General features: G+C 43.5%; 2 protein-coding genes across 11 annotated transcripts; one reads left to right on the top strand and one right to left on the bottom strand.

The window, feature by feature from the left end:
- Nucleotides 1–5545: 5545 nt before the first annotated feature.
- On the bottom strand, nt 5546–26560 carry LOC129822597 (beta-crystallin A1-2). 10 transcript variants are annotated; one of them, XM_055880954.1, is made up of 8 exons: nt 25810–26086; nt 11136–11184; nt 9652–10017; nt 8728–8791; nt 8400–8518; nt 7933–8074; nt 7342–7484; nt 5546–6088 (listed from the first exon to the last, which is right to left on the bottom strand). In XM_055880954.1, the coding sequence occupies exons 4-8, from the start codon at nt 8764–8766 to the stop codon at nt 5941–5943; spliced, it is 591 nt and encodes a 196-aa protein (XP_055736929.1). In that variant the 5' UTR covers nt 8767–8791; nt 9652–10017; nt 11136–11184; nt 25810–26086; the 3' UTR covers nt 5546–5940. The 10 variants fall into 10 exon arrangements, with proteins under 10 accessions (XP_055736929.1, XP_055736928.1, XP_055736934.1 ...); XM_055880953.1 differs by having other exon boundaries at nt 9643–10017; XM_055880959.1 differs by having other exon boundaries at nt 9643–10017; nt 25993–26078.
- Nucleotides 14194–17942, top strand: LOC129822607 (beta-crystallin B3-like). The gene is made up of 6 exons (XM_055880976.1): nt 14194–14290; nt 15348–15421; nt 15616–15734; nt 16577–16709; nt 16843–16985; nt 17101–17942. The coding sequence occupies exons 1-6, from the start codon at nt 14194–14196 to the stop codon at nt 17267–17269; spliced, it is 735 nt and encodes a 244-aa protein (XP_055736951.1). The 3' UTR covers nt 17270–17942.
- Nucleotides 26561–26614: the final 54 nt, after the last annotated feature.

Genomic DNA, 26614 nt, shown 5'->3' on the forward strand with positions numbered 1-26614 from the left:
ATCAACTCCTTAATGAAGAATCCCTGACCCCGACCTCTCAACACTGTGTACGTTCATAGAAGTGAAAGAGTTGTTTGATCTCTGGCTGATGATGTGTTCTCTGGGAGAGGGTGGGGTTTTACAGGACTGCTTGTAGTCCTGAGCTGTCTGATTAGGATACGATGGGGATGTTACCATCGCAGTGCTGCCAGAACCACCACCAGTTCCAACGGACCAGGGTTCAGCCGGCCTCCTCCACCACTTCAAGACCAAGTCCCACGTCATCACCTTAAGTTCTCCAATCTGGTACAGATAATAAATATAAAAGACATCTCCGGATAGGAGCATTTCAAAAGCTCTGAGTGGGTTGGCAAGGTTATCAGTGGAGATGAAGGGTCTTGCAGGTGTGGAGGAGAGTGGACTGTTCCCCTGGCTGGGTGGTTGTTTTGGTAAGTACACTGCAATGATGATTACTGGATTACTGACACTAGTTGTTGTTTTTCATTTCTGTGTTGCTTGTATCATACCTTGTTTGAAGAAGTTTGTTACAGATGTGTAAGGGGCCTCTGGTATGATGCCGTTGCTTGATGCTCCAGTTGGAGAGGCTGATACGAAAACAAGCTTCCGCAGGAGAGTGGGCTGACAGAGGAAGACCCTTGGTTTGCTGTAGATGATGTTGTTGAATGAATAAAAAGTGATGCTTGTCCTCCCTGATGTGAAGGTTTGAAGTTCCCGGGTGGCGACGATGTACCGGGTGGTACAGGTTGTATAGAGGGATGGACCTGAGGGTTTAACATATTCTCGTTTTTTGGTTTACTAATGAGTGGTTGGCCACTCCAGGTGTAGTTATTGGAGTGGTCTCCTTTTTGGTCCTTGCTCATTTACGACTCAACTTACATTGATGCTATTGGTGTCCCTAGGGGGTGCCAGATGAATATAAACTGGTGGACCAAGTGACAGCTGGGTTTGAATCTTCTGTCTGTTGGTGGTGTACAGTTAGTAAAAATGTGTACAGAATTAACTACATTCATTTTAATGTCCAGAAACTGGGCAATTGGACTCAACAAGGCTTCGAGGCGGTCCATGGTCAATTGGCAGCTACGTCCCTGATGGCATTTCAAAATAGAATTGCGGTTGATATGTTATTGGCTGAACGGGGGGGGGGGGTCTGTGCAATGTTTGGTGAACAGTGTTGTACTTTCATTCCCAATAACACAGCTACGGATGGGAGTCTGACTGTAGCATTGGAGGGACTTCGTACCCTTAATGGTAAGATGAAACAGCATTCTGGAGTGGACACTTCTATGTGGGACTCATGGATGGATGCTTTTGGTAAATATAAGACGCTGGTTTCCTCCATCCTAGTATCAATTTTCGTTTTTGCGGCCATTCTTGTACTTTGTGGATGCTGTTGCATTCCATGTGCGCGCACGCTTGTAAGCCGTGTTATAACTGCCGCCATAGACCCTAATCAGGAAAGGGCCCAAATGTTCCCATTGCTTGATGATGGGGAAGCTGGACCTGTCTATCTATTTGAGGACTAAGATACTTTTATGTCACGTCTCTTGTGAGACGTGAAGAGAGGGAATTAAAATTTGTGTTCTGACAAATTTTATCCCATAGCTTTGACTTTTTTATACTTTTATGTCACGTCTCTTGTGAGACGTGAAGAGAGGGAATTAAAAATGTGTCTTCTGACAAATTTTATCCTTTAGCTTTGTCTTTTTATATACTTTTATGTCACGTCTCTTGTGAGACGTGAAGAGAGGGATTTGTAAGAAATTGTAATAGAGACTGGAAACTAGTAATAACAACATTTCAACATAAGCCATATTTTATACAAAATACACATACTCCTCATTTCTCTTGGACATATGCTGGACTTATTAAGACACCAACTACAGACACACACAATTCCCCTCCCCCATGATAACCACAGACACACACAACACAAGGTTGGAGCTCAAGACAAAGAACTACCTCAGGAACCAATGGAACGTTGACACCAGGCCTGTTCAGGACTACCCAAGACCCAGATCGACCAATCGGAAGGCCAGACTTCCAGATCAACCTACTTTGCTTGTTGTCTATATAAAACTGTACAACTGCTTAAACTACGCTCTCTTCCGACGATTCTATACGAATCAGACAGAAGGAGCCGTGCGGCACGATTGCCAGATATCCTCACACTGAATAAAACTGTCTTACTAAATACTGTTCCACCCTGTCCAGCCTATTGACTTGGTCTCATTTCTCTAGTAACGAATAATCAACACCCCCCACACCAAACGCGATCACGACACGCAGGTTAAAATATCAAAACAAACTCTGAACCAATTATATTAATTTGGGGACAGGTCAAAAAGCATTAAACATGTATGGCAATTTAGCTAGCTAGCTTGCACTTGCTAGCTAATTTGTCCTATTTAGCTAGCTTGCTGTTGCTAGCTAATTTGTCCTGGGATATAAACATTGAGTTATTTTACCTGAATTGCACAAGGTCCTCTAGTCCACCAATTAATTCACACATAAAACGGTAAACCGAATCGTTTCTACTCAATCCATTGTCAAGTTAATGCTACCATGCCATCTAGAGCACCACACTCCTACCTCTTGGAAACATCATAGCTTGTGAAATAAAAAGGTAAATGATGGAAACATTTCTATCTATCTAGAATTTTGCTAGCTGTCTTTCCGGCCAGCCTGCCAGTGTCTGCATTCAACTCTTTTTAATAAAGGGGTGGGGTTTCATCTGATGTCAGTCTCCTCCTTGAGGAGGAGCCTCTTTTTAAGGTCCGCGCTATCCGGGGTCCTTGTGACGTCTCTACCTCCAATGAAGTTTACATTTTTTAAATGGTTAAGTTAACTTCTTTTGGCTGCAGGGGCAGTATTGAGTAGCTTGGATGAAAGGTGCCCAGAGTAAACGGCCTGCTCCTCAGTCATAGTTGCTAATATATGCATATTATTATTAGTATTGGATAGAAAACACTCTGAAGTTTTTTAAACTGTTTGAATTATGTCTGTGAGTATAACAGAACTCATATGGCAGGCAAAAAGCTGAGAAAAATCCAAACAGGAAGTGGAAATTCTGAGGCTGGTTGATTTTCAACCAAGATCCTATTGAAATCACAGCGAGATATGGATGAGTTTGCACTTCCACTAGATGTCAACAGTCTGTAGAACCTTGTCTGATGCCTCTACTGTGAAGGGGGGCCGAATGAGAGGGGAATTAGTCAGGTCTGCCATGACCTGACCATTCTTTGACCATGCGCGTTCACATGAGAGGAAGCTCTGTTCCATCACTCATCTGAAGTCAATGTAATTCTTCGGTTGGAACGTTATTCAAGATTTATGTTAAAATCATTCTAAAGATTGATTCAATACATCATTTGACATGTTTCTACTGACTGCTATGGAACTTTTGGACATTTCATAATCTTTTAGTGAACGCGCTTCCTGACGTTGGATTTGTTTACCAAACACTCTACAGAAATAGCTATTTGGACATAAATGATGGACATTACCGAACAAAACAAACATTTCTTGTGGAAGTGGGAGTCCTGGGAGTGCATTCCAATGAAGATCAGCAAAGGTAAGTGAAGATTTATAATGCTTTTTATTAGTTTTGTTGACTGCACAATTTGGCGGGTAACTGTATGGCTTGCTTTTGTGGCTGAAAGCTGTTTTCAGATTATTGAATATTGTGTTTTGCCATAAAGGTTTTTGAAATCTGACACAGCGGTTGCATAAAGAACAAGTGTATCTTTAATTCTATGTAAAACGTGTATCTTTCATCAAAGTTTATGATGAGAATTTCTGTTATTTGACGTGGCTCTCTACAATTTCTCCGGATATTTTGGAGGCATTTCTGAACATGGCGCCAATGTAAACTGAGGTTTTTGGATATAAATATGAACTTAATCGAACAAGACATATATGTATTGTGTAACATGAAGTCCTATGAGTGTCATCTGATGAAGATCAAAGGTTAGTGATTCATTTTATCTCTATTTGTGCTTTTTTCCTCTGGAAAAATGGCAGAATTTTTCTGTGAGTTGGTGGTGACCTAACATAATCGTTTGTGGTGCTTTCGCTGAAAAGCCTATTTGAAATCGGACACTTTGGTGGGATTAACAACAAGATTACCTTTAAAATGGTATAAGACACATAAATGTTTGAGGAATTTTAATTATGAGATTTCTGTTGTTTGAATTTGGCGCCCTGCACTTTCACTGGCTGTTGTCATATAATCCCGTTAACGGGATTGCAGCCATAAGAGGTTTTAAGGGGTAGGGTTACGTAATGGTTATCTTTCAAGTTAGGGTAAGAGTAGAGGTTAGGGTTTAGGGCAGGAACACCCCAAGGATTCCAGATCGCATTGACCCTCCTTTTTAAGGTGGCTTGAAGAAGCTAGACTTTGAGACTACATGTACAGTGCATTTTAGTTAAGTACAGTGCATTTTAGTTATGTACAATGACGTCAACATTAATCAGTAATGTAATATATATACATTGTATGAATATTTCTGAAATGTGGTAGGTCGTAAATTGCCAATATTACCATAGTCTAAATTTCCTAAACATATTCCTCATACAGTATAGGCTATTGATACTAAATTGCATAGGATAGGCCTGACAGACACCATGCATTTAGGCAAGATTTGGCACTCAATTTTTTTAAATTTATTTTACCTATATTTATTTAGGGAAGTCAGTTAAGAACAAATTCTTATTTTCAATGACGGCCTAGTAACAGATTTGACGGCAGAACGACAGATTTGTACCTTGTCAGCTCGGGGATTTGAACTTGCAACCTTTCGGTTATCTTTTTACTGTTTTATTTCTTTACTTACCTATTGTTCACATAACACCTTTTTTGCACTATTGGTTAGAGCCTCTAAGTACGCATTTCACTGTTGTATTCGGCGCACGTGACAAATAAACTTTGATTTGGCAATAGACCTGAGTTTAATTAAAACATTTTACATTACACAAAGTATTTAATTTCAATCATTATTTAATCTTTGTACTGTATGTTGAATTATGGCTAAAATACGTTGATTACTGGAGTTTCTAAACGTGTGCTGTGCTATAGCGTGTAATAAGGGTGTAATATATGTCAGTTTGCTTTCAGTATACTTAGTAGACACTTTGTATTTCTTAACAATATTTTCTATATTTCTTATAAGCAAGGGTGAAATTAGTTTGCTCAAGGTGATGGAACTACTTTACATAAAATTAACTGACATTATAGGGTCATTTCAACTAAGAGTTTATAGCTACTTGTCTGCTACTGTAGGCTTGTAAGGGTAGGCCTAGAAGTGGTGGAATGCTGTGGTGTAACTCCAGCCCAGTTTGACCCGTTTTATAGTGACCGGAAACCTGATGCTGACCATGAACCAGTAGATTATAGCCCTTTTGTATGGTAGGCCGGTGCATATTGACATACTCTACTAACTTCTATTACAGATAGTGAAGCCTTCATTAGAAAGTAGTCGCCTACAGAGGAAAGGGCTGAGAGAGATGCAAGAGAAGACAGTGAAAAGAGTAAAGACACTTGAGCAGGTTAATAGCAGACTTGTATCGCTGTTTATTTTTTTGCTAATTTTGTCTTTATTGATCACTGTGGCTGTGAATTCCCTGTGACAACACTGAAGAACAGCATCAAAGCCTGGGTTGTACCACCACATCACCCGAGACCCTTCACTCCGCTTGATGTGGGATGCATATGTCACTTTTCTATCTTATTCTTTCGTTCTCTCGTTTTTCTTCTTTTGGCGATGGAACAAAACAAAAGTGCTGGAAACAGGTTTGTCGCTGTGGAGCACCAGAAGCTTCAGGAGCCGTCGGTCTTGGAGGTTTAACAGGACTACTGGTCAAGCTTGGAATGATAGGGCGAAGGAGGGATGAGGGGAAAGGAGGAAGAGGAGGGGTGAAAGAGGGAGGAGGCTGTGGACGCTCTTACTGCTGGATGCGACGCAGAGACTGGACCTGGAAGGTCTGAGCGTGGGAGCCCCACTCCCTGTAGTGTTTGTACTCTCCGCCATGACGGTCGCACTCCATGATGTACTGGTAGCCACGGTAACCGGGGAACTGGTAGCACACCCAGCTAAAGAGGAGATGGAGAGGAAGTGGGTGAAGTGAGAAAATACCAGGAAACAAGCCCCAGCCCTTACCCTGTAGAGCAGGGATCGGCAACTGGCGGCCACTTTTGTGGGTCCGGAGATCAAGTTCCACAAAAAAAAATGTAATACTAAAGGTGCAATTTCAAAATTTGGTTGTACATAAGCAGTTTTTTTTCTTCTTATGACAGTCAATCAATTAAAACAATGTCAGCAAACATTTTTCAGATTGGTAAATTAGTCGAGCAAGCTATCTAAACTTGCAGAAATCATCATTGAATTACCAACCGGTGGCTCCCCATTGATCATCAGATATCATATTAAAACCTGCAAATATTTCTCTCCACCACATGGCAAAATGAGTAGAGTTGCAGCAAACTTACTTTAAACTGAAACATTTTCTCTATGCTTGCCCCCCAGCCACTGTGGCCCCTCATGATGTTCAGAGTCTAGGCACTTGCAGATCAGAAAGAGTTGGCCTCTACAGTACATGTTAGTCTCTGTATAATATCCAGGGACACCAAAAAAATCACCATAGTGTCCCTTGAACACATTTGGCAAAGAGAGGTCAGTAAGGTCACAGGACACTCATTTAGATAAATAATCATTTCAGTTCTGAAAGTTTTTTGCTTAGTTATATTATGATCTATTACAGAAAGGATTATGCTCTCACAGTTTATATAGTTATTACAATGGATTTGAATTATATAGTTATTACAATGGATTTTATTCTTACTGCACCTTAAACCTTTTTATCAGTTTGTCCAAGTTTTGTATTTTTCTCCCCAAATTCGATCTTGTCTCATCGCTGAAACTCCCCAACGGGCTCGGGAGAGGCGAAGGTGGAGTCATGCGTCCCCCAAAACATGACCCACCTAACCTCGCTCCTGAACACCCGCCCACTTAACCCGGAAGCCAGCCGCACCAATGTGTTGGAGGAAACACCGTTCAACTGGCGACTGGGGTCAGCTTGCAGGCACCCGACCCACCACAAGAAGTTGCTAGAGCACGATGAGCCAAGTAAAGCCCCTCCGGCCAAACCCACTCCTAACCCTGACGTAGCTGGGCCAATTGTGCGCCATCCTATGGGACAACCCAGGAATGAACCCGGGTCTGTAGATGCAGTGCCATGGACCGCTGCGCCACTGGGGAGGCCTGATTCCTCTATTTCTGATTTGTTATGAGCATAGTCTTCTGTAGTGTGAAAAAGGAAGCCAGGAATTCTACTCCTACTACTTACGCTCCACTCTGGACCTGCATGGATCCGATCTCGTTGTTGCCCCAGCCCATGGCCTGCAGGGAGGGGTAGTCATCGTTCATCTCCCACTGCTTGCCAATGAAGTTCTCCCTTTCGAACACCACAATCTTGGACTCCTTATGGTTCTGTGCAGTTCAGAGAGAGGAGTAGGCAATGTCAGGTTACATTCAACCTGTTTCACTCCAAACTATTTACGAAAGATATACTGTGTAGAACTATGAATGAAAGTATGAAATCTTTGTAATACTGTGTTTTATTCACTTTGTCATTTAGTACTTTCAATAATGCTGGTAGAGGCTATCGAGGACAGCTACTTTTATCTGTTAAATGTAATAATGTCAGTGTCTGTAATACTGAGTAGAGCCAGACTCTGTCAATGTCACTCACAAGAGCCAGAGACATGGACTGAGGCCAGAACCCAGGCTTCTGTTCCAATATCGGTACTAGCATACAATGTGAATGTCTTGGGCATTCTAAGTGGAATTCTACAATGGATATTGGAACATAGTCCACAGAGGAGAGTGTCTGTCTAGTCTGGCAGGAACAGGAAGTAGGCTTGGATAGTACACTCACAGCAGAGCAGACTGGGCGGAAGGACATCAACCTTTCGATGTGGTAGGCGTTGCTGCCGCTCCAGGACTCCCAGCGAGGGTACTCTCCACGCTCCAACACAAACTGCTGCCCGGAGAAGCTGGAGTGCTCGTACCCTACCCAGCTACACATACACAGAGAGAGACAGAGCTAGGGAAACATGGAAAGTCGGATAGATACAAAGTGATAGAGAGACATAGAGATAAATAGCGAGACATAGTGATGAATAGCAAGACATGGAGATACAGAGGTATAGAGATATACAGTACATGTGGATAGTTGCAAAGGTGGGGCAAAGACTTTGTCATGTGTCCATGATACAGTATGTGTCTATCAGTATCCCTTAGAAATTGTTGCCTGTGCAATGGCTTGAAGGATAATGTGTAACCTGTCAGGGAGATAAATATCCTACAGTATGTACATGTGTTTTGGGGGGCTGGCTGACTTACGCTCCACACTCGACCTTCAGGGAGCGGATGTTGTCCACACCACACTCCATGATGTTCTGGCAGGAAGCAGTGAACTCCATACGCTTTCCCTGGAAGTTCTCCTGGTCGTAGACAGTGATCTAGGACAGAGGATATAGTGCATATTTGTAATCTGCCCGACCCGCTATTGCTGTTTTTAAAAATATATATTTTTTTACTGTTTTTAACACAACCAGTGTCTCTGCTAGAGAATGCACTTCCGTGTGCAAAGCTTTCCTTTCTCCTCTTACGTCTGTCAAGGAAAAATGGAAAGGGTTGTGGAAACGTGGTGTACCTAACACTGACTCACCTTCCATGGTCCCACTGGGTTAGGAGTAGTCAGCGCCATGTTTGATATCTCAGTAATAATTGACCTGCAGTGCAGAAAGCACACAGTCACAGACAGTCACGCAGTCACATTTCTGTTTGGCCTTACAGGGAGACCAGGGTAGACCTGACTAAACCCCAAATGGACCTCATCTCCACTCAGCTCTAGCTCTTGCATCAGTCTGTGCCCAGCAGCTAATGCCCAAATATATTAATGTAATGGTTATGCTAATGTGGCTGGAACTAGAGAATCTATGCAAGAGACTCATGACAAGCCCAAACAAAGCACTGCCCTGGCTGTTGCTGATGATAATACAATGCACATAGGGCTGAGGGAGGAGATGCACACCACAAAAACAGCTAGCTAAAGAGAGGAGCGACGATACAAAAACAGCTAGCTAAAGCCAGAGCGATGATACAAAGCAGAAAACGGATACCAACAGAGAAGTGCAAATACTATAGTATAATACTGGAAAGAATCCTCTCTAATACATAGGCCTGGTATCTACCGTTGGTATGTAATACCACAAATAAAATGGTACAATGCAAAGCATCCATCCACATTTCTGAATGATATGTGATAATTATGTTTTTCTTTATTAGTTGTTATAAATTCTACATTGTGGACCATTGTGTCATGTGCCTGTAAGTCATGCCATTGTCACACCCTGAGTGTGTAAAGTAAACTGTGCTGTTGATGGCGTCATGTATGATGTTGACTATGATGACGATTGGCGTGTCCATTTAGAGAATGTGTGTGTGCGTATGACCCTTTCTATACATTCCCAAGGCTCAGCAGAAAACAGCAAAGGAAAAAAACAGGAGAATGGACAATGTAAATGGACAACAATGCTGGCAAAAGGCTATAGGCTGAACGGTCTAAAGATGGAGGGCTTACCTGACCTACCCCAAAAAATTGCTGTGTAGCGCTCAAGGGGGGCTCCACAAAACGATGTCCTGACCCCTGAGTAAACGGGCCTATTTATACACAGTGGTGGTAAATGGAGCCCAGGCCTGTGGGACGGGGTAGGAGTCAGCACATTGCTGGGCCCTCCATTGTTCCATACTGAACCGCAGGGCTTTAGGCTCTCCCCCGCCTACCATGGTGTGCTGGTGTACTGGTCTGGACGCAGGGCACCGTGCCCAGTGCCGATTAACACAAGCCCCTGGACAAGCGTCCGGACCCCATGATTATACAGACATAGACTACACCCAGTGCTGGTCATAGCCCAACCCCTAACCCACGACACGATTGCAGTAGTTAATGTATATGCTGTTGAGGGAAAAGATAGAGACACACGTCAGAAAGAGGATGTACCAAAATTCTAACCATTTAAAAATGTGTTTCTTAGATGACAATTGGGGAGATCAATGAGTCAATTAGAAGCTGGGGATGATTAGGTGGCCATGATGGTCAGATTGGGAATTTAGTCAGGACACCAGGGTTAACATCCCTACTCATACAATAAGTGCCATGGGATCTTTAGTGACCACAGAGAGCCAGGACACCCATTTCACGTTGCATCTGAAAGACAGCACCCTACACAGAGCAATGTCCCCAATCACTGCCTTGGGGAAATGATTTATTTTTTAACCAGAAGAAGGTGTCTCCTACTGGCCCTACAAACACCACTTCCAGCAGCATCTGGTCTCCCATCCAGGACCAACCCTGAGATTGAGATTTAAGCCAGAAGTGGGATGCAGGGTGTTATGCTGCTGGCTCCATTCACTGTAGTTTTTTGTGGACAAAACAGTACAGTGAATACTGTAGTATAGTGAAGTGTTTCCAAAAAAAATTGCCTTTTAACTAGGCAGTTAAAAGTTAACTACAGCATAAAAACTGTAGTATACAGTATACTACAGTACTTAATGTAGTGTTTTTTGCGGATTGTAGTATACCATAATATGTACTGTAGTGTTTTTGCTGACTGTAGTATTTGCTGTAGTGTTCTTGCAGACACTACTATAGTATTTTTGTTTTATTATCTTTGACATAGAAGTGCAGGCTTTCTCCCTGAGGAAACCTACTGGAGAAATACTAAACGAGAACATTTTCCTTAAATGGTAACTCTCAACCCAAATTTCATCCTTTGCCCATGTCACGCCCTGACCTTAGTTCCTTTGTTATGTCTCTATTTTGGTTTGGTCAGGGCGTGAGTTGGGGTGGGCATTCTATGTTTTTGTTCTATGTTTTATATTTCTATGTGTGGTTCTCAATCAGAAGCAGTTGTCTATCGTTGTCTCTGATTGAGAACCATACTTAGGTCATCCCACCTGTGTTTTGTGGGTAGTTGTTTTCTGTTGTGTGTCTGCACCAGCCAGAACTGTTTCGGTCGTTCACGTTGTTATTTTTGTTATTTCAGTGTTCATTAAGTAAATATGGACACGTACCTCGCTGCACCTTGGTCCTCTCCTTCCAACAGCCGTTACAGCTCAACCCCTTCAAATTTAAAACAAAATACATTCAGGTGAGACTTTGTGGCTGGGGGGAATTTTTCATAAATATACATTTGGGTGAGGGGGGGTAGTTGTACCTGATCCCAACACTTTCTCACTAAAGCATACTTACCAGAAGTCCATTGGCACGCTCTGATAATAAGATTGTGCATCTAGAGCAAACACTCCTCTGGACAGTTAGCTCACAGTGGTAAGGTGCAGAGTTCCTGACATCTATTGCAACTTGCGGTGTAATTTTGAATTCCCAAAGGAAATGTAACTTACTGCCTTTTGAATTTTGTTTAATGTCAGTGGTCTAGTCAAGGAAGCATCATGCAAATATTGACACACTCCACTTACCACAGCCTGGTCTCATAGACTAGATGTAACATTAGTATGATATGGTACGTTTGGTATGGTTACATAAAGACCAATGGTTACTTAAGGCAAAATGAAAGTAGGGTGGTTGGTCAGGGTGCAACTTTAGCATTTTAGCTAATTAGCAACTTTTCAACTGCTTACTACTTTTTAGCTCCTTTGCAACTGCTTAGATGGTTAGCTAACCCTTCCCCTAACCTTAACCCTTCTCCTAACCCTTTAACCTAACTCCTAAACTTAACCCTAACTTTAACCCTAATCCCTAGCCTAGATAATGTTAGCAGCCAGCTAATGTTAGCCATCTAGCTACCTAGCTAGAATTTGTAACATATCATACATTTTGCAAATTTGTAACATATTCGTAAAATATAATATGAATTGCAATTCGTAACATATCAGGACTCTCCATAGGGTGGTGCGGTCTGCACAACGCATCACCGGGGGCAGACTACCTGCCCTCCAGGACACCTACAGAACCTGAAGTCACAGGAAGGCCAAAAAGATCATCAAGGAGAACAACCACCCGAGCCACTGCCTGTTCACCCTGCTTCCACCCAGAAGGTGAGGTCAGTACAGGCGCATTAAAGCTAGACTGAAAAACAGCTTCTATCTCAAGGCCATCAGACTGTTAAACAGCCATCACTAGCACAGAGAGGCTGCTGCCTACATACAGACTTGAAATCATTGGCCACTTTAGTAAATGGAACACTAGTCACTTTAATAATGTATATACTGTATTCTATACTATCTACTGCATCTTAGCCTATGCCGCTCTGACATCCATATATATATTCTTATTCCATAACTTACTTAGATTTGTGTGTATTAGATATTTGTTGTGAAATTGTTAGATATTGCTGCACTGTTGGAACTAAAAGCACAAGCATTTCGCAACACTCGCAATAACATCTACTAACCATGTGTACTGTATGTGATCAATAATATTTGATTTTGATTTGAAACAAGTAATGGACATCCACAAATGAATAGATACAATACGAAACATAACATATCATACTAAATGGAGTGTCTCGGATTTACATACAAAATAATACGAAATGCTTAGAGACCAGGTTGCTTACAAGACCATTGCCACATAAGGTACGCTCTCACCTGCTTTTATAGTAAGCCTTGAGGTGGTACCACCCAGCACATCTAGAACGGAGTGTATTTCATACCGAACCCCTCCAGTTTGATGACAGAGGCACAATCACGATTTCAATGGTAGAGTTGAACCGCATGGGCTGCATCTCAATCCTCCGCATCTGCGGTGGAAGGCGGCCGAGCTACAGCGGTGTTTGTCAGACCATGTGACATCCCGAAAATCGGTCTTCTCACAAATGTCCATAGCGTCTGAACCATTTAGGCTACAAACTAATATGACTCCATAAGTGTCACGGGACTCATCTGAAGGTAACCCATACAAATGAATGGAAGTACGGAGATGGTTAAATATATATTATTATTTAAAATAAAAAAATCCTGCGCTTTCTTATGTCTCCTAGATATAGGACAGACACTTCAAATCCTTATTATTTATTTTTTGGACTGTCTTTGTTGCCATTTATGAAGGTGTTATTAAATGCATTTCTATGGGCTATAGTAGTAAATATGTTTTTTCTACCTAAGTGTCCTACATTTCAAAATCAAATAGCTAAATGATCCATGATTTGATAATCTTAAAACAATTCCATATGTTAGCTTAGTAGAACCCCCCCCCTCCCAACAGCTTAGACTTGTAGAGTATATTAAGCACCATTATCAATAACATTTAAGTCATTTAGCAGACGCTCTTATCCAGAGCGACTTACAAATTGGTGCATTCACCTAATGACATCCAGTGGAACAGCCACTTTACAATAGTGCATCTAGATCTTTTAAGGGGGGGGGGGGCAGAAGGATTGCTTTATCCTATCCTAGGTATTCCTTGAAGAGGTGGGGTTTCAGGTGTCTCCGGAAGGTGGTGATTGACTCCGCTGTCCTGGCGTCGTGAGGGAGTTTGTTCCACCATTGGGGTGCCAGAGCACTATTTCTATCCTAATCCACTTGATCGCCCCCTTTATCTTTGACATGATGTACTATATAATGTGACACCTGTACCAAACATGCTTTACAAAACTGCTTTCTTCACCCAACTGTACCTGATGATTTCCACTTAGGCCAGGCAGAGAATATCTAGCTATGTCATGTTCTGACTGTTTCACTGTAAACCATTCTTGTATTGTAAAATGACATGGGTGCCAAGTCCTTTTGCTGTGTTCCCCTCACTATACTAGATGTTGGCAGTCTGACAGACACTACTGTCCGTTGAGGTGTCTATATGCTATAGCAGAAAACAAAACCTAGCAAACACCAAACTGTGTGTGCATACCTGCCTCCCTGCGTGCCAGTTCCAACTGAACAGTAGCCGGCCCGCCTATTCGCACTACACACAATAGGTCAGCACATTGCTTGCTCTGCTAGAGAGAGCGAGACAGCGCGAGATCCACCACACAGCACAGGACAACAAAGCGAGCAGCCGACTCAGCATGGCTTAGTGGAGATCAGCATATATGACCCCCCCCCCCCCAAAGAGAACCCTGCTCATCCAATGACGAGGTGGGATCCCGGCCCAATAGGCGGCATGGGGATGTAAATGTATATATATCCCTACTCTGGGGGCATGATTTCAACTCATAGGCTTATCTTTCTGGACGTCCGTTCCTCCCTTGTACCTGACAACCAGCCACTTGGTGAGATTCACGCTCAGGGAAGGGGGTTGTGAGCGAGAGAGATGGGGGGCAAAGGTGTGGTCTCTTCGTCCCATTACCTAAATCAAGGACTGTCAAATTGAAGCTTTTGACTTCAATTAACTCTGGGATGTTCTTTGTCTTATGTCAGGAGAGTGATGTTTTGCATTACTTTGACGTTCTGTCTGTTCCGTGGTTTTTTTAATGGGAAATGGCGGTGAGAGAGATGAGCCCATGTTTGACTGTGATCTTCTCTCAGCTCAGTAATACTACATGACAGGCCTACCTGCATCTGGCAGATGAAAGTGTGCTCAGTGTCACTGAATTTAGTAATTGTAAGAAATATGTTTGAGCATGTTGTTTAAAAAAGATCTTTAGAGATTTTATTTTTTTCAGAGGAATTGCTCTTTATGGAATATTTAGTGGGGGTAAATTGCACAGGCAAGTCTCTTAGAACAGGCTTCACCATCAAAAGGTGTGTTTTGGGGTAGAGTTAATGATAGAGGAAAAAGCCTATAAACCAGTCTCGATTAAGACCTCGAGTGACTAGATACAAGTAGATTATGTTCTCATTAATAGTTTGGGTGGACAAGTGGGTTTTGATATGGAGTTTTGCCAAAAGACGAATATTGAAATCTGTTTATAGTCATTGAGTTGAACATGAACTACTGTTGGTCTTTTTTTCTCTTTTGTATATGAAACCTGTGGGAAACATTCTTTTATCTATTTAGCTGAACAGATATGACTCTTGGCGGGCCAGGGGCCTGTTGAATAGATACACAGCTGGGGCATGGGCTGCAGATAGCTTAGTGGTTAAGGGTGTTGGGCCATTAACTAAAAGTTCGCTGGTTTGAATCTCTGAGCCAACGAGATGAGAATCTGTTGATGTTCCCTTGAGCAAAGCACTTAACCCTAGTTGCCCTGGATAAGAATGTCTGCTAAATGACTAAAATGAATGTCACAATATGAAGGTCAAAGGAAGCTGTTTTTCCAAGAGGCTAGGCTTTAACCTCTCTCCCTCTTTATTTCTCTCCCTCCCTCTCTTCCTGTTTGGCCACAGATTCAACCATGTCCCACTCCGGAGCCCAGGGCAGCATTGGGAGCCACCCAGCCATGGGGCTGCGTGCCCACAAAGTAGGTCAACACACTTTTTTTAACAAACTACTTATCATAACTAATAATCTCTAGCGAAGATACAGCATTTCCAGTTGTTTTAAATGCCCAAGACCGGCATCTTGATCAAAGATCTCCATATCAAATCATTAACAGTATTATATTATAGCTTACTACGGTAAATGACCATACTGTGGTATTCGCTATCTTTACAGATGTACCTGTTTGAGTTTGAGAACTTCCAGGGTCGTATGATGGAGTGCATCACTGAGTGCCGTAACCTGTGTGAGAAGAACTTTGAGAGGATCGGCTCCATCAGGGTGGAGTGTGGACCGTACGTCATATCTAACTTCATCTGTTTACATAGAAGATTAAAAAATACATTCATAGGGATTCATATTATTCGAGCCATTAGAGTGAAGTTGTCAGCTGGAGCGTGTCCAGAAGAAAGCTTGCAGAATAATTCTGAGCGGGTCGTACACCAGCTACTGGGAAGCCCTCAAAACCAGCAGACGGGAGCAGATCTGCCTGACATTTGCTAAATCCCCACAGAACTCCCAGTTTGCAGACTGGCTCCCCCCTACCAGACCTCAGATTACTGGACAGGCAACCCGCAACAGCCACAAACTGAACACTCCCATAACACACACAGGCCGCTATCAGAACTCTCCCGTTCCATACTTCACTAAAGTGATCAATGCACACACCATATAGCCCAAGGCCTTAGAAATGCCTTCCTAAGAACTCTGAAGATGCCTTTTCTAAAGCTGCCACCCCAAACCTTGTTGTCGTAGTATTGTTGTTTTGTATATATTACATATTTTTACCTTTTATTATATTAAGTGTTTTGATAATACAATCCTGAACTATTTGATAATTATGTGATTGATGTTATGATTGTAAATTGGTTCAGTCTATGACTGAGAGAAACCAATAAAACCTACTAATACTAATGTTATCTTAGTCCAATGAGGCACCTGATACATAGTTAATTTACAACATACAATTTCCAATGATGACTTTTGCGATGAACATGTGACATCTAACATGATGTCACCTAGGAACCTTCTAATCACTTAGCTGTACCTAGCCTCAAGGCTTCTGATCATAAGAGTTGTGTTAATTCATAAGTGTGTTATAGTTGTGCTGTAACACTTTTATAATGTCCCCATACAGCTGGGTGGGCTATGAGCAGCAGAACCTGAGTGGAGAAATGTTCATGCTGGAGAAGGGAGAGTACCCCCGCTGGGATACCTGGAGCAACAGCTACAGGTGTGACCGCTTCATGTCCGTCAGGCCCGTTCGCATGGTTAGTCTATCCATCCATCCACTACATGGATACTCTAGTCTAACTGGCTTCCCCTCCTCGTCTGAGGGATGTGGGTGAATAGGGGGTAAACTCTATTGCTGATATCCCTCCCTCTGTCCCTCTATGCCTACAGGACACCCAGGACCACAAGATCTGCCTGTTTGAGTGTAATAACTTTGAGGGCCGTAAGATGGAGGTGTGTGATGAGGATATCCCCAGTCTGTGGTCCTACGGCTTCCAGGACCGTGTGGCCAGTATCCAGGTCACTGGTGGAACGTGAGTTGGCATATTAACTTATCAATCAATCCATCCATCTACACATCCATTTGATTTAAGATGTTAACTTCCATTTCTCTCTCTCATTATCTCTGTCTGTTTCTCTGGATGACAGTTGGGTTGGCTACCAGTACCCCGGTTACCGTGGCTACCAGTACGTGTTCGAGTGCGGTGTCTTCAAGCACTGGAACGAGTGGGGCGCCCACCATCCCCAGATCCAGTCCATCCGTAGAGTGAGGGACATGCAGACACATCGCAGAGGCTGCTTTGAGTGGACCGTCTAGAAGGGGCCAGGCAGGCGACGGGTCATGGGCCAGCAGGACAGAGGGGAAGGGGCCTGGCTTGCCCTGGAGCTAACCATCCCTGGGTCTGGAGCTCCATCTTGGAACTCCACACAGCCAACATAAGCTAACAGCGTACATCACTGGCTCCACCTCAATCACTTTTACAAGTAGCAACATTCAGGGTGTGTGTACTGTGATGCACAATCCTTGAATGAAGACAGTGCCACCTAATGGGCAAAGGTTCCTACTGCAGTTCACCTGCAGCTGACTTCCACAATGCCTGAATATAATAATACTGGTGAAAGTGATAGCTGTACTCTCTGCTCCAAGACCTGATGGAATTATAGCATGAGAATATTTATGATATTTATGATGGGGATTTTAATTGGAGAAAGGGAATTAGTTAACAAAGATTTTAATAAGTTATATAACTTCATTAGTTTGTGTTCACTAGTTTGTTTCCATATCTGCAAACCCAATTTATTTTATACATCTTAGTTGCTTATGTGTTTCTTAGCTATATACCTAATGATGCCGAATAAGCCTGTTCATTACAATGCTCTACCCTCCTGCGATCTGTGAATGATTTTAGCGAGCAGAGATACTACATACTGCTCTCACTCGTCCCTAAGCTATGATGGACAGCTGCCAGCTCTCTGTGCTCTGTCCATGCCCTGCAGTGAGCTCAATCATCCACGGGAGGCACTGTTTCCCCATGTACTCTCCCCCAAGGCCACCTTCTAGTCTAGGGATTGCACCTCAACCATAATTTCCCCAATGACATTCTACCTTCAAGGCTTCAAAGCTATGCCCATGACCCACTCAATCTAGGGCAGTGAAGCTATGCCCATGACCCACTCAGTCTAGGGCAGTGAGGCTGTCTGAAGGAGGAAGTGAGCTAGGGGGCATGATTGGGAGACAGGCTGCTGTAGGCTACCTGGTAGTGTTTTTCTAGACATGCTGACCTTTTGGGAGACCCCTCCCCCCTCTTAATGATGGGGTTGCTGAGGAATCTTGTTATATACACTATATATTTCTCAGGGATGCTGGCATCTGGAAAGCAACTTTCCAATAAAATAAAAAAAATGAATGAAGATTCCTAACCTCAGTGCTGGAAACGCAATCAGTGGCTCATGTCAAGTTACTTGTTTGACTTTTTGTTCTCTTGTGTGTTGTATGATTATCTGTGGTGTTTGTCCCACGTTTTCATATAAGTTATGCTGAACATTCAAAACATTATTCTACATAATATGGATATCCTCACAAAGGCAATCCTGCATCAACATCAACAGTGACAAACTGTAACCATGTCATGTTCATGCAATCCAACAAATAGTCCATGAGCCAGACCCCCAAATTTGGACTGTCGGGGGCTCACTTGGGCCAATGTCAGAGTGATTTGTTTTACATTTTTAAGTCTGTCATTAATGTTGGAAAATGTGTGATAGCAGTGCAGCAATGATAGCTTTCTGTGTGTTATCACTCTTTCTTTCATCCCTCCATCCCAATGTTTTTTCATAGGGAATTTACCCTATGACAATGTCAATATGCAACAAGTTATTTCTCGCTTATACCCTTTAATCATATATCATTGGAAAGCTTAGATTCACAGTTATACATCAGACACATGTTCAGAAAGTTCAGGTCAACAGAACTTTGATCTCTGACCTCTAGGGTACATATCAAAATTACCTGTATAAATGGCTTTAAATCAGAAACCCTGATACATTTTAAACTTTGTTTGACAGGTGGTTCTGAAAGATCATGAAATTACCTTTCAAATTATATACAGTACCAGTCAAAAGTTTGGATACACCTACTCATTCAAGGGTTTTTATTTATTTATTTTCTACATTGTAGAATAATAGTGAAGACATCAACTATGGAATAACACATATGGAATCATGTAGTAACCAAAAAAGTGTTAAACAAATATATTATATATTTTACGTTCTTCAAAGTAGCCACCATTTGCCTTGATGACAGCTTTGCCAGTGGTGGAAAAGGTATCCAACTGTCATACTTGAGTAAAAGTCCCACAGTAAAATTCTACTTGAGTAAAGGTCTAAAAGTATTTGGTTTTAAATATACTTAAGTATCAAAAGTAAAAGTATAAATAATTTCTAATTCCTTATATTAATCAGACCAAATGGCACCATTTTCTTGTTTTTTTATTTATTTACGGAAAGCCAGAGTCACACTCCAACATCTTTTACAAACAAAGAATGTGTGTTTAGTGAGTCCGCAAGATCAGAGGCAGTAGGGAAGACCAGGGATGTTCGGTTGACGTGAATTTGACTATTTCCCCTGTCCTGCTAAGCATTCAAAATGAATCAAGTACTTTTGGGTGTCAAGGAAAATGTATGGAGTAAAAAATACAATATATTCTTAAGGAGTGTAGTGAAGTAGAAGTAAAAGTAGTCAAAAATATAAATACACTGCTCAAAAAAATAAAGGGAACACTTAAACAACACAATGTAACTCCAAGTCAATCACACTTCTGTGAAATCAAACTGTCCACTTAGGAAGCAACACTGATTGACAGTAAATTTCACATGATGTTGTGCAAATGGAATAGACAAAAGGTGGAAATTATAGGCAATTAGTAAGACACCCCCAAAAAAGGAACGGTTCTGCAGGTGGTGACCACAGACCACTTCTCAGTTCCTATGCTTCCTGGCTGATGTTTTGGTCACTTTTGAATGCTGGCGGTGCTTTCACTCTAGTGGTAGCATGAGACGCAGTCTACAACCCACACAAGTGGCTCAGGTAGTGCAGTTCATCCAGGATGGCACATCAATGCGAGCTCTGGCAAAAAGGTTTGCTGTGTCTGTCAGCGTAGTGTCCAGAGCATGGAGGCGCTACCAGGAGACAGGCCAGTACATCAGGAGACGTGGAGGAGGCCGTAGGAGGGCAACAACCCAGCAGCAGGACCGCTACCTCTGCCTTTGTGCAAGGAGGTGCACTGCCAGAGCCCTGCAAAATGACCTCCAGCAGGCCACAAATGTATTTCCAACAGTCTTGAAGAAGTTCCCACATATGCTGAGCACTTGTTGGCTGCTTTTCCTTCACGATGCGGTCTAACTCATCCCAAACCATCTCAATTGGGTTGAGGTTGGGTGATTGGCCAGGCCAGGTCATCTGATGTACTGCTCCATCACTCTCCTTGGTCAAATAACCCTTACACAGCCTGGAGCTGTGTTTTGGGCCACTGTCCTGTTGAAGAACAAATGATAGTCCCACTAAGCGCAAACCAGATGGGATTGTTAAACAGCCATCACTAACATTGAGTGGCTGCTGCCAACATACTGACTCATCTCTAGCCACTTTAATAATGAAAAATGTATGTAATAAATGTATCACTAGCCACTTTAAACAATTCCACATTATATAATGTTTACATACCCTACATTACTCATCTCAAATGTATATTTTGTACTCTATACCATCTACTGCATCTTGCCTATGCCGTTCGGCCATCGCTCATTCATATATTTTTATGTGCATATTCTTATTCATTCCTTTACACTTGTGTGTACAGTGATCCCTCGCCACTTCGCGGTTCACTTATCGCGGATTCGCTATTTCGCGGATTTTCATAATGCATTTTTTTTTTTTTTTTGGTGCATTGTGCTCTGCATTCTGATTCGCTAAAAACTCACTCCCGCTTCTTGTATCAAAACATGCTACGAATTGTGCTATCATTTTGTCGTCTCGTGCAGTTATGTGTACGTACATCGCTTAGCAACCATGGTGCGAATGGCCACTGAACTTAAGCGAGTAGCTGAGGAATGGGACCCTTTGATGAGCCGTTCATTACAGTTCTCCAACGTAATCGATGGTGGCATGTCGGTGTACAAGGATCTTTTTGCAAAGAAGAAAAAAGAGCGACAACAGCTGCCTATCATTATGTTCTTCTCCCGAACAAACACACCTGCACCGCGGGCTTCAGAAGAAGAGAACACTGCAGAGCGCAGTCAGGATGCAGCGGCCCAGTCTGAAGAGCAGTGAAACGGCCTACACGTGAGTCACTGTATTTGTATACATGTAATAGTTGCTAATTGTAAAAAAAAAAAAATATTCTATTTCGCGGATTTCACTTATCGCGGGTCATTTTCGGAACGTAACCCCCGCGATAAACGAGGGATTACTGTATAAGGTAGTTGTTGTGAAATTGTTAGGTTAGATTACTTGTTAGATATTACTGTATGGTCGGAACTAGAAGTACAAGCATTTCACTACACTCGTATTAACATCTGCTAACCATGTGTATGTGACAAATAACATTTTATTTGATTGCGTATCGCTACAGAATGCTGTGGTAGCCATGCTGGTTAAGTGTGCCTTGAATTCTAAAAAAATCACAGACAGTGCCACCAGCAAAGCACCCCCACACCATCACACCTCCTCCTCCATGCTTCACGGTAGGAACCACACATGTAGAGATCATCCATTCACCTACTCTGCGTCTCACAAAGACACGGCGGTTGGATCTAAAAATCTAAAATTTGGACTCATCAAACCAAAAGACAGATGTCCACCAGTCTAATGCCCATTGCTCATCTCTTCTTATTGGTGTCCTTTAGCAGTAGTTTCTTTGCAGCAATTAGACCATGAAGGCCTGATTCATGCAGTCTCCTCTGAACAGTTGATTTTGAGATGTGTCTGTTTCTTTCTCTTTTTTTTACCCCCTTTTTCTCCCCAATTTTCGTGGTATCCAATTGTTATTAATTACTATCTTGTCTCATCGCTACAACTCCCGTACGGGCTCGGGAGAGACGAAGGTCGAAAGCCATGCGTCCTCCGAAACACAACCCAACCAAGCCGCACTGCTTCTTAACCCAGTGCGCCTCCAACCCGGAAGCCAGCCGCACCAATGTGTCGGAGGAAACACTGTGCACCTAGCTGCCTTGGTTAGCGCGCACTGCGCCCGGCCCGCCACAGGAGTCGCTTGTGCGCAGCAATGAGACAAGGATATCCCTACCGGCCAAACCCTCCCTAACCCGGACGACGCTAGGCCAATTGTGCGTCACCCCACGGACCTCCCGGTCGCGGCCGGCTGCGACAGAGCCTGGGTGCGAACCCAGAGTCTCTGGTGGCACAGCTAGCGCTGCGATACAGTGCCCTAGACTACTGCGCCACCCGGGAGGCCCTAGATGTGTCTGTTTCTTGAACTCTGTGAAACATTTATTTGGGCTGCAATCTGAGGTGCAGTTAACTCTAATTTATTGTCGGCAGCAGAGGTAACTCTGGCTCTTCCTTTCCTGTGGCAATCCTCATGAGAGCCAGTTTCATCATAGCGCTTGATGGTTTTTGCGACTGTACTTGAAGAAACGTTTAAAGTTCTTGAAATTTTCCGGATTGACTGACCTTCATGTCTTAAAGTAATGATGGACTGTCATTTCTCTTTGCTTATTTGAGCTGTTCTTGCCATAATATGGACTTGTTTTTTTACAAAATAGGACTATCTTCTGTATACCCCCCTACCTTGTCACAACACAACTGATTGGCTCAAACGCATTAAGAAGGAAAGAAATTCCACAAATTAACTTATAACAAGGCACACCTGTTAATTGAAATGCATTCCAGGGGACAACCTCATGAAGCTGGTTGAGAGAATGCCAAGAGTGTGCAAAGCTGTCATCAAGGCAAAAGGTTGTGTCACGACGTCCGCCGAAGTTGGTCCCTCTCCTTGTTCGGGCGGCGTTCGGTGGTCGAAGTCACCGACCTTCTAGCCATCGCTGATCCTCTTTTCATTTTTCCTTTGGCTTTGTCTTGTCTTGTATCACACCTGGTTTCAATCCTATTCATTACATGTTGTGTATTTAACCCTCTGTTCCCCCTCAATGACCTTGTCGGTGATTGTTTGCTTGTAAGCATCGTGCAAGTTATGTTCCACAGCGGCCTTGGTCGCACCTGTCGGTGGATTTTCTGACTGTTCTTCCACTCTCACAGGGTAACACTGCGATCCTGGTCGTTGTGGATCGTTTCTCTAAGTCCTGTCGTCTCCTCCCTCTGCCCGTTCTCAGTACGGCCCTACAAACTGCGGAGGCCTTATTTACACACGTCTTACGGCACAACGGGGTGCCTGAGGATATAGTGCCTGATCGGGGTCCCCAGTTCACGTCTAGGGTCTGGAAGGCGTTCATGGAAAGTCTGGGGGTCTCGATCAGCTTTACTTCAGGTTTTCACCCTGAGAGTAATGGGCAGGTGGAGAGAGTGAACCAGGATGTGGGCAGGTTTCTTTTGGTCCTATTGCTAGGACCGGCCGGGGGAGTGGGCGGAGTTCGTGCCCTGGGCCGAGATGGCACAGAACTCGCTCCACCACTCCTCCACTAACATCTCTCCCTTCCAGTGTGTACTGGGGTACCAGCCTGTTCTGGCGCCTTGGCATCAGGGTCAGACCGAGGTTCCTGCTGTGGACGACTGGTTCAGGCGAGCGGAGGAAACATGGGAAGCCGTCCGTGTCCACCTTAAGCAGGCCGTGACGCGCCAGAAGGTTAATGCAGATCGCCACCGCAGTGAGACGGACCGGGTCTGGCTCTCAACCCGAAACCTGCCCCTCCGCCTGCCCTGCCGGAAGCTGGGTCCGCGGGTTGTGGGGCCATTTAAAGTCCTGAGGAGAGTGAACAAGGTTTGTTATAGGTTACAGCTTCCACCCGATTACCGTATTAACTGCTCGTTCCATTTGTCTCTCCTCAGGCCGGTGGTGGTTGGCCCGCTCCAGGAGTCTGAGGTGCGGGAGGTTCCTGCGCCCCCTCTGGACATCAGGGGGGCCCCGGCGTACTCCGTTCGCTCCATACTGGATTCGAGGCGACGGGCCAGTATTTCGTGGAGTGGGAGGGGTACGGTCCGGAGGAGAGGTGCTGGGTTCCGGTCAAGGACGTGTTGGACCCATCTATGCTGCAGGAGTTCCACCGTCTTCGTCCGGATCGCCCTGCGCCTCGCCCTCCTGGTCGTCCCCGAGGCCGGTGTCGACGCGCTGCTGGAGCCGCTCGTCAGGGGGGGAGTACTGTTACGACTTCCGCCGAAGTTGGTCCCTCTCCTTGTTTGGGCGGCTTTCGGCGGTCGAAGTCGCCGACCTTCTAGCCATCGCTGATCCTCTTTTAATTTCCCTTTGGTTTTGTCTTGTCTTGTATCACACCTGGTTTCAATCTCATTCATTACATGTTGTGTATTTAACCCTCTGTTCCCCCTCATTGTCCTTGTTGGTGATTGTTAGTTTGTAAGCATTGTGCAAGTTATGTTCTGGTGTGCGACGGGTTTTGTACCCACTTGTATTATTTTGTATATTTTGGTTTTCTGAGTTTTTTAGCACTTATTAAACTGCTCCGTTTATACCAAGTTCGATCTCCTGCACCTGACTTCCCTGCTACCAGCACGCACCCTTACAGGTTGCTACTTTGAAGAATCTCAAATATATACTTTTTGGGTTACTACATGATTCCATGTGTTATTTCATAGTTTTGATGTCTTCACTATTATTCTACAATGTAGAATAAAAAACCCTTGAATGAGTAGGTGTGTCCAAATTTTTGACTGGTACTGTATAATATAACCAACTTTGAAAGCATCAGCTGCAACTATTGTTTAAAAATTGCCCATATTGTGCCATTGACATTAGAATGTTGGACGTTTAGTCATATAATTCCATGTAATGTGGCAGCTACGTTTTTGGATTGTAACTTTCTTGATAGAGGCACACGGTAGAACAGGGTTTAAAAAAAGATTTGTAGCTATAGGGCCATCACATAATTCACTAGCCCCACAGAAGCTCTTTTCCAATATGGCTACCAAACAACTCAATGTGGTCTTATCATAACATTTTGCAGGACCATAACTGTATGAAATATAATTGTAATATGCCCTGAAATATCTTAAAATGTTCATAGTGATGTAGAATACACAACCACGTCTGGCACTTGTGCCAGATACGGTATATAAGGATGTTAAATTATTCACAGAATTTTGGTAAGAATGTGTCCAAAATGCTGTCTGAATCGCTGATTTCTGTAGATATGATCAGTAATGGCAAAATATCTGCAAACATGTAAATTGCATATGTACACGTGAATAGTCATGGATGTGAGCTGATTAAAAGGGACAACTGCTTGACATGACCTACACTGGCCAAGTGGCCATTTTTACAGTTTCTGGGAATCATGTAATGATCATGTCATAAATTGATGAGAAGTTACAGTAACAATTGAATGAGTCATACATAGGCTGTTCAATGCGGATGCGCATGTCCATGCGCTAGTTGGCCACCGCAGAGATGCATGTAGGGTGAAAGGACTCCGTTTATGTGAGAATATCCTGCTATCATTTGAGTTTGTATGTATTTTCATGAACGGTTTATGATGCTTTCGTATGAGTGCAGACGACCCACCACATCCCTCCTTCCTCTCTCTACGTTCTGAAGTCAGTAAACCCCCGCCACCACCACACGCGCGCTCCAAGAGCAAGGGCTATTCAGCCGCCGCACACAAGCAGTCACGGACAGACGGGTTTAAAGAACTTTAAGGATTTAAATTACATACCGAGTGAGAGAGCCGTTGAGCCTTGGGTGAGGGAGGGAGAGAGACTGATTTGTATCTTCACCAGATCGGGAGGGGGAGGAGGCACGGAGAATGAGCTATTCTTGTACCAGCACAGAGGCTGTGTGTAATAGCCAGGACGCACCTAACGCCAGTGCGAAGAAAGCGGTAACTAATAATACGAACCGTGGCAGCGGAGATCTCGACAGCAGCAGCAGAAGCCCCAGTTCCCGCCAGTCGCAACCCAAACCGCTCGTGGCCATGAAAGTGAAGAAAGGCTGCAACTCGACAGATGCTGGGGTCCCGGTTACATCGGAAGACGAGTTGCTAAGAAACCCCGTAATATCGCCTGAGGATGTACTTGGGTTACAGAAGATCACTGAAAGTAAGTAGACTACTAATTGGTCTGAAGGGTAGCCTGAACCGTTCTGGCCACAGCGCACCTGCTGTTGCTCGGATGCCTGATGCCTGGCATGAAGCATCCGGTCCACAGCAACAACGTTACATTGTTAACGTGCAGCCAGCCATCCATCTATTCATCCATCCGCGTAGTAGCATATTAGTTGCCCTCGTGCCAGGTTTTCATTTTCAAGGGTATACTGCCAGTGCATTGGATAGCGAAATAGAGGAACATTAGGCTAAAGTAGTATATTTGTGGAAATAAAGGTTATATAGGCTAGCGAAATGTATACTTGAATGTTTCTGTGTGGGCAATCTGGGCATAATAGATAATGATGTAAGACATGGGAGTAGGCTATCAGCCTCTAGCTCAGACAGGTTTAGTAGACCGGAACATAGGTATGCACAC

Source organism: Salvelinus fontinalis, chromosome 24 (genome assembly GCF_029448725.1).
Source record: "Salvelinus fontinalis isolate EN_2023a chromosome 24, ASM2944872v1, whole genome shotgun sequence".
Lineage (NCBI taxonomy): Eukaryota > Metazoa > Chordata > Actinopteri > Salmoniformes > Salmonidae > Salvelinus > Salvelinus fontinalis.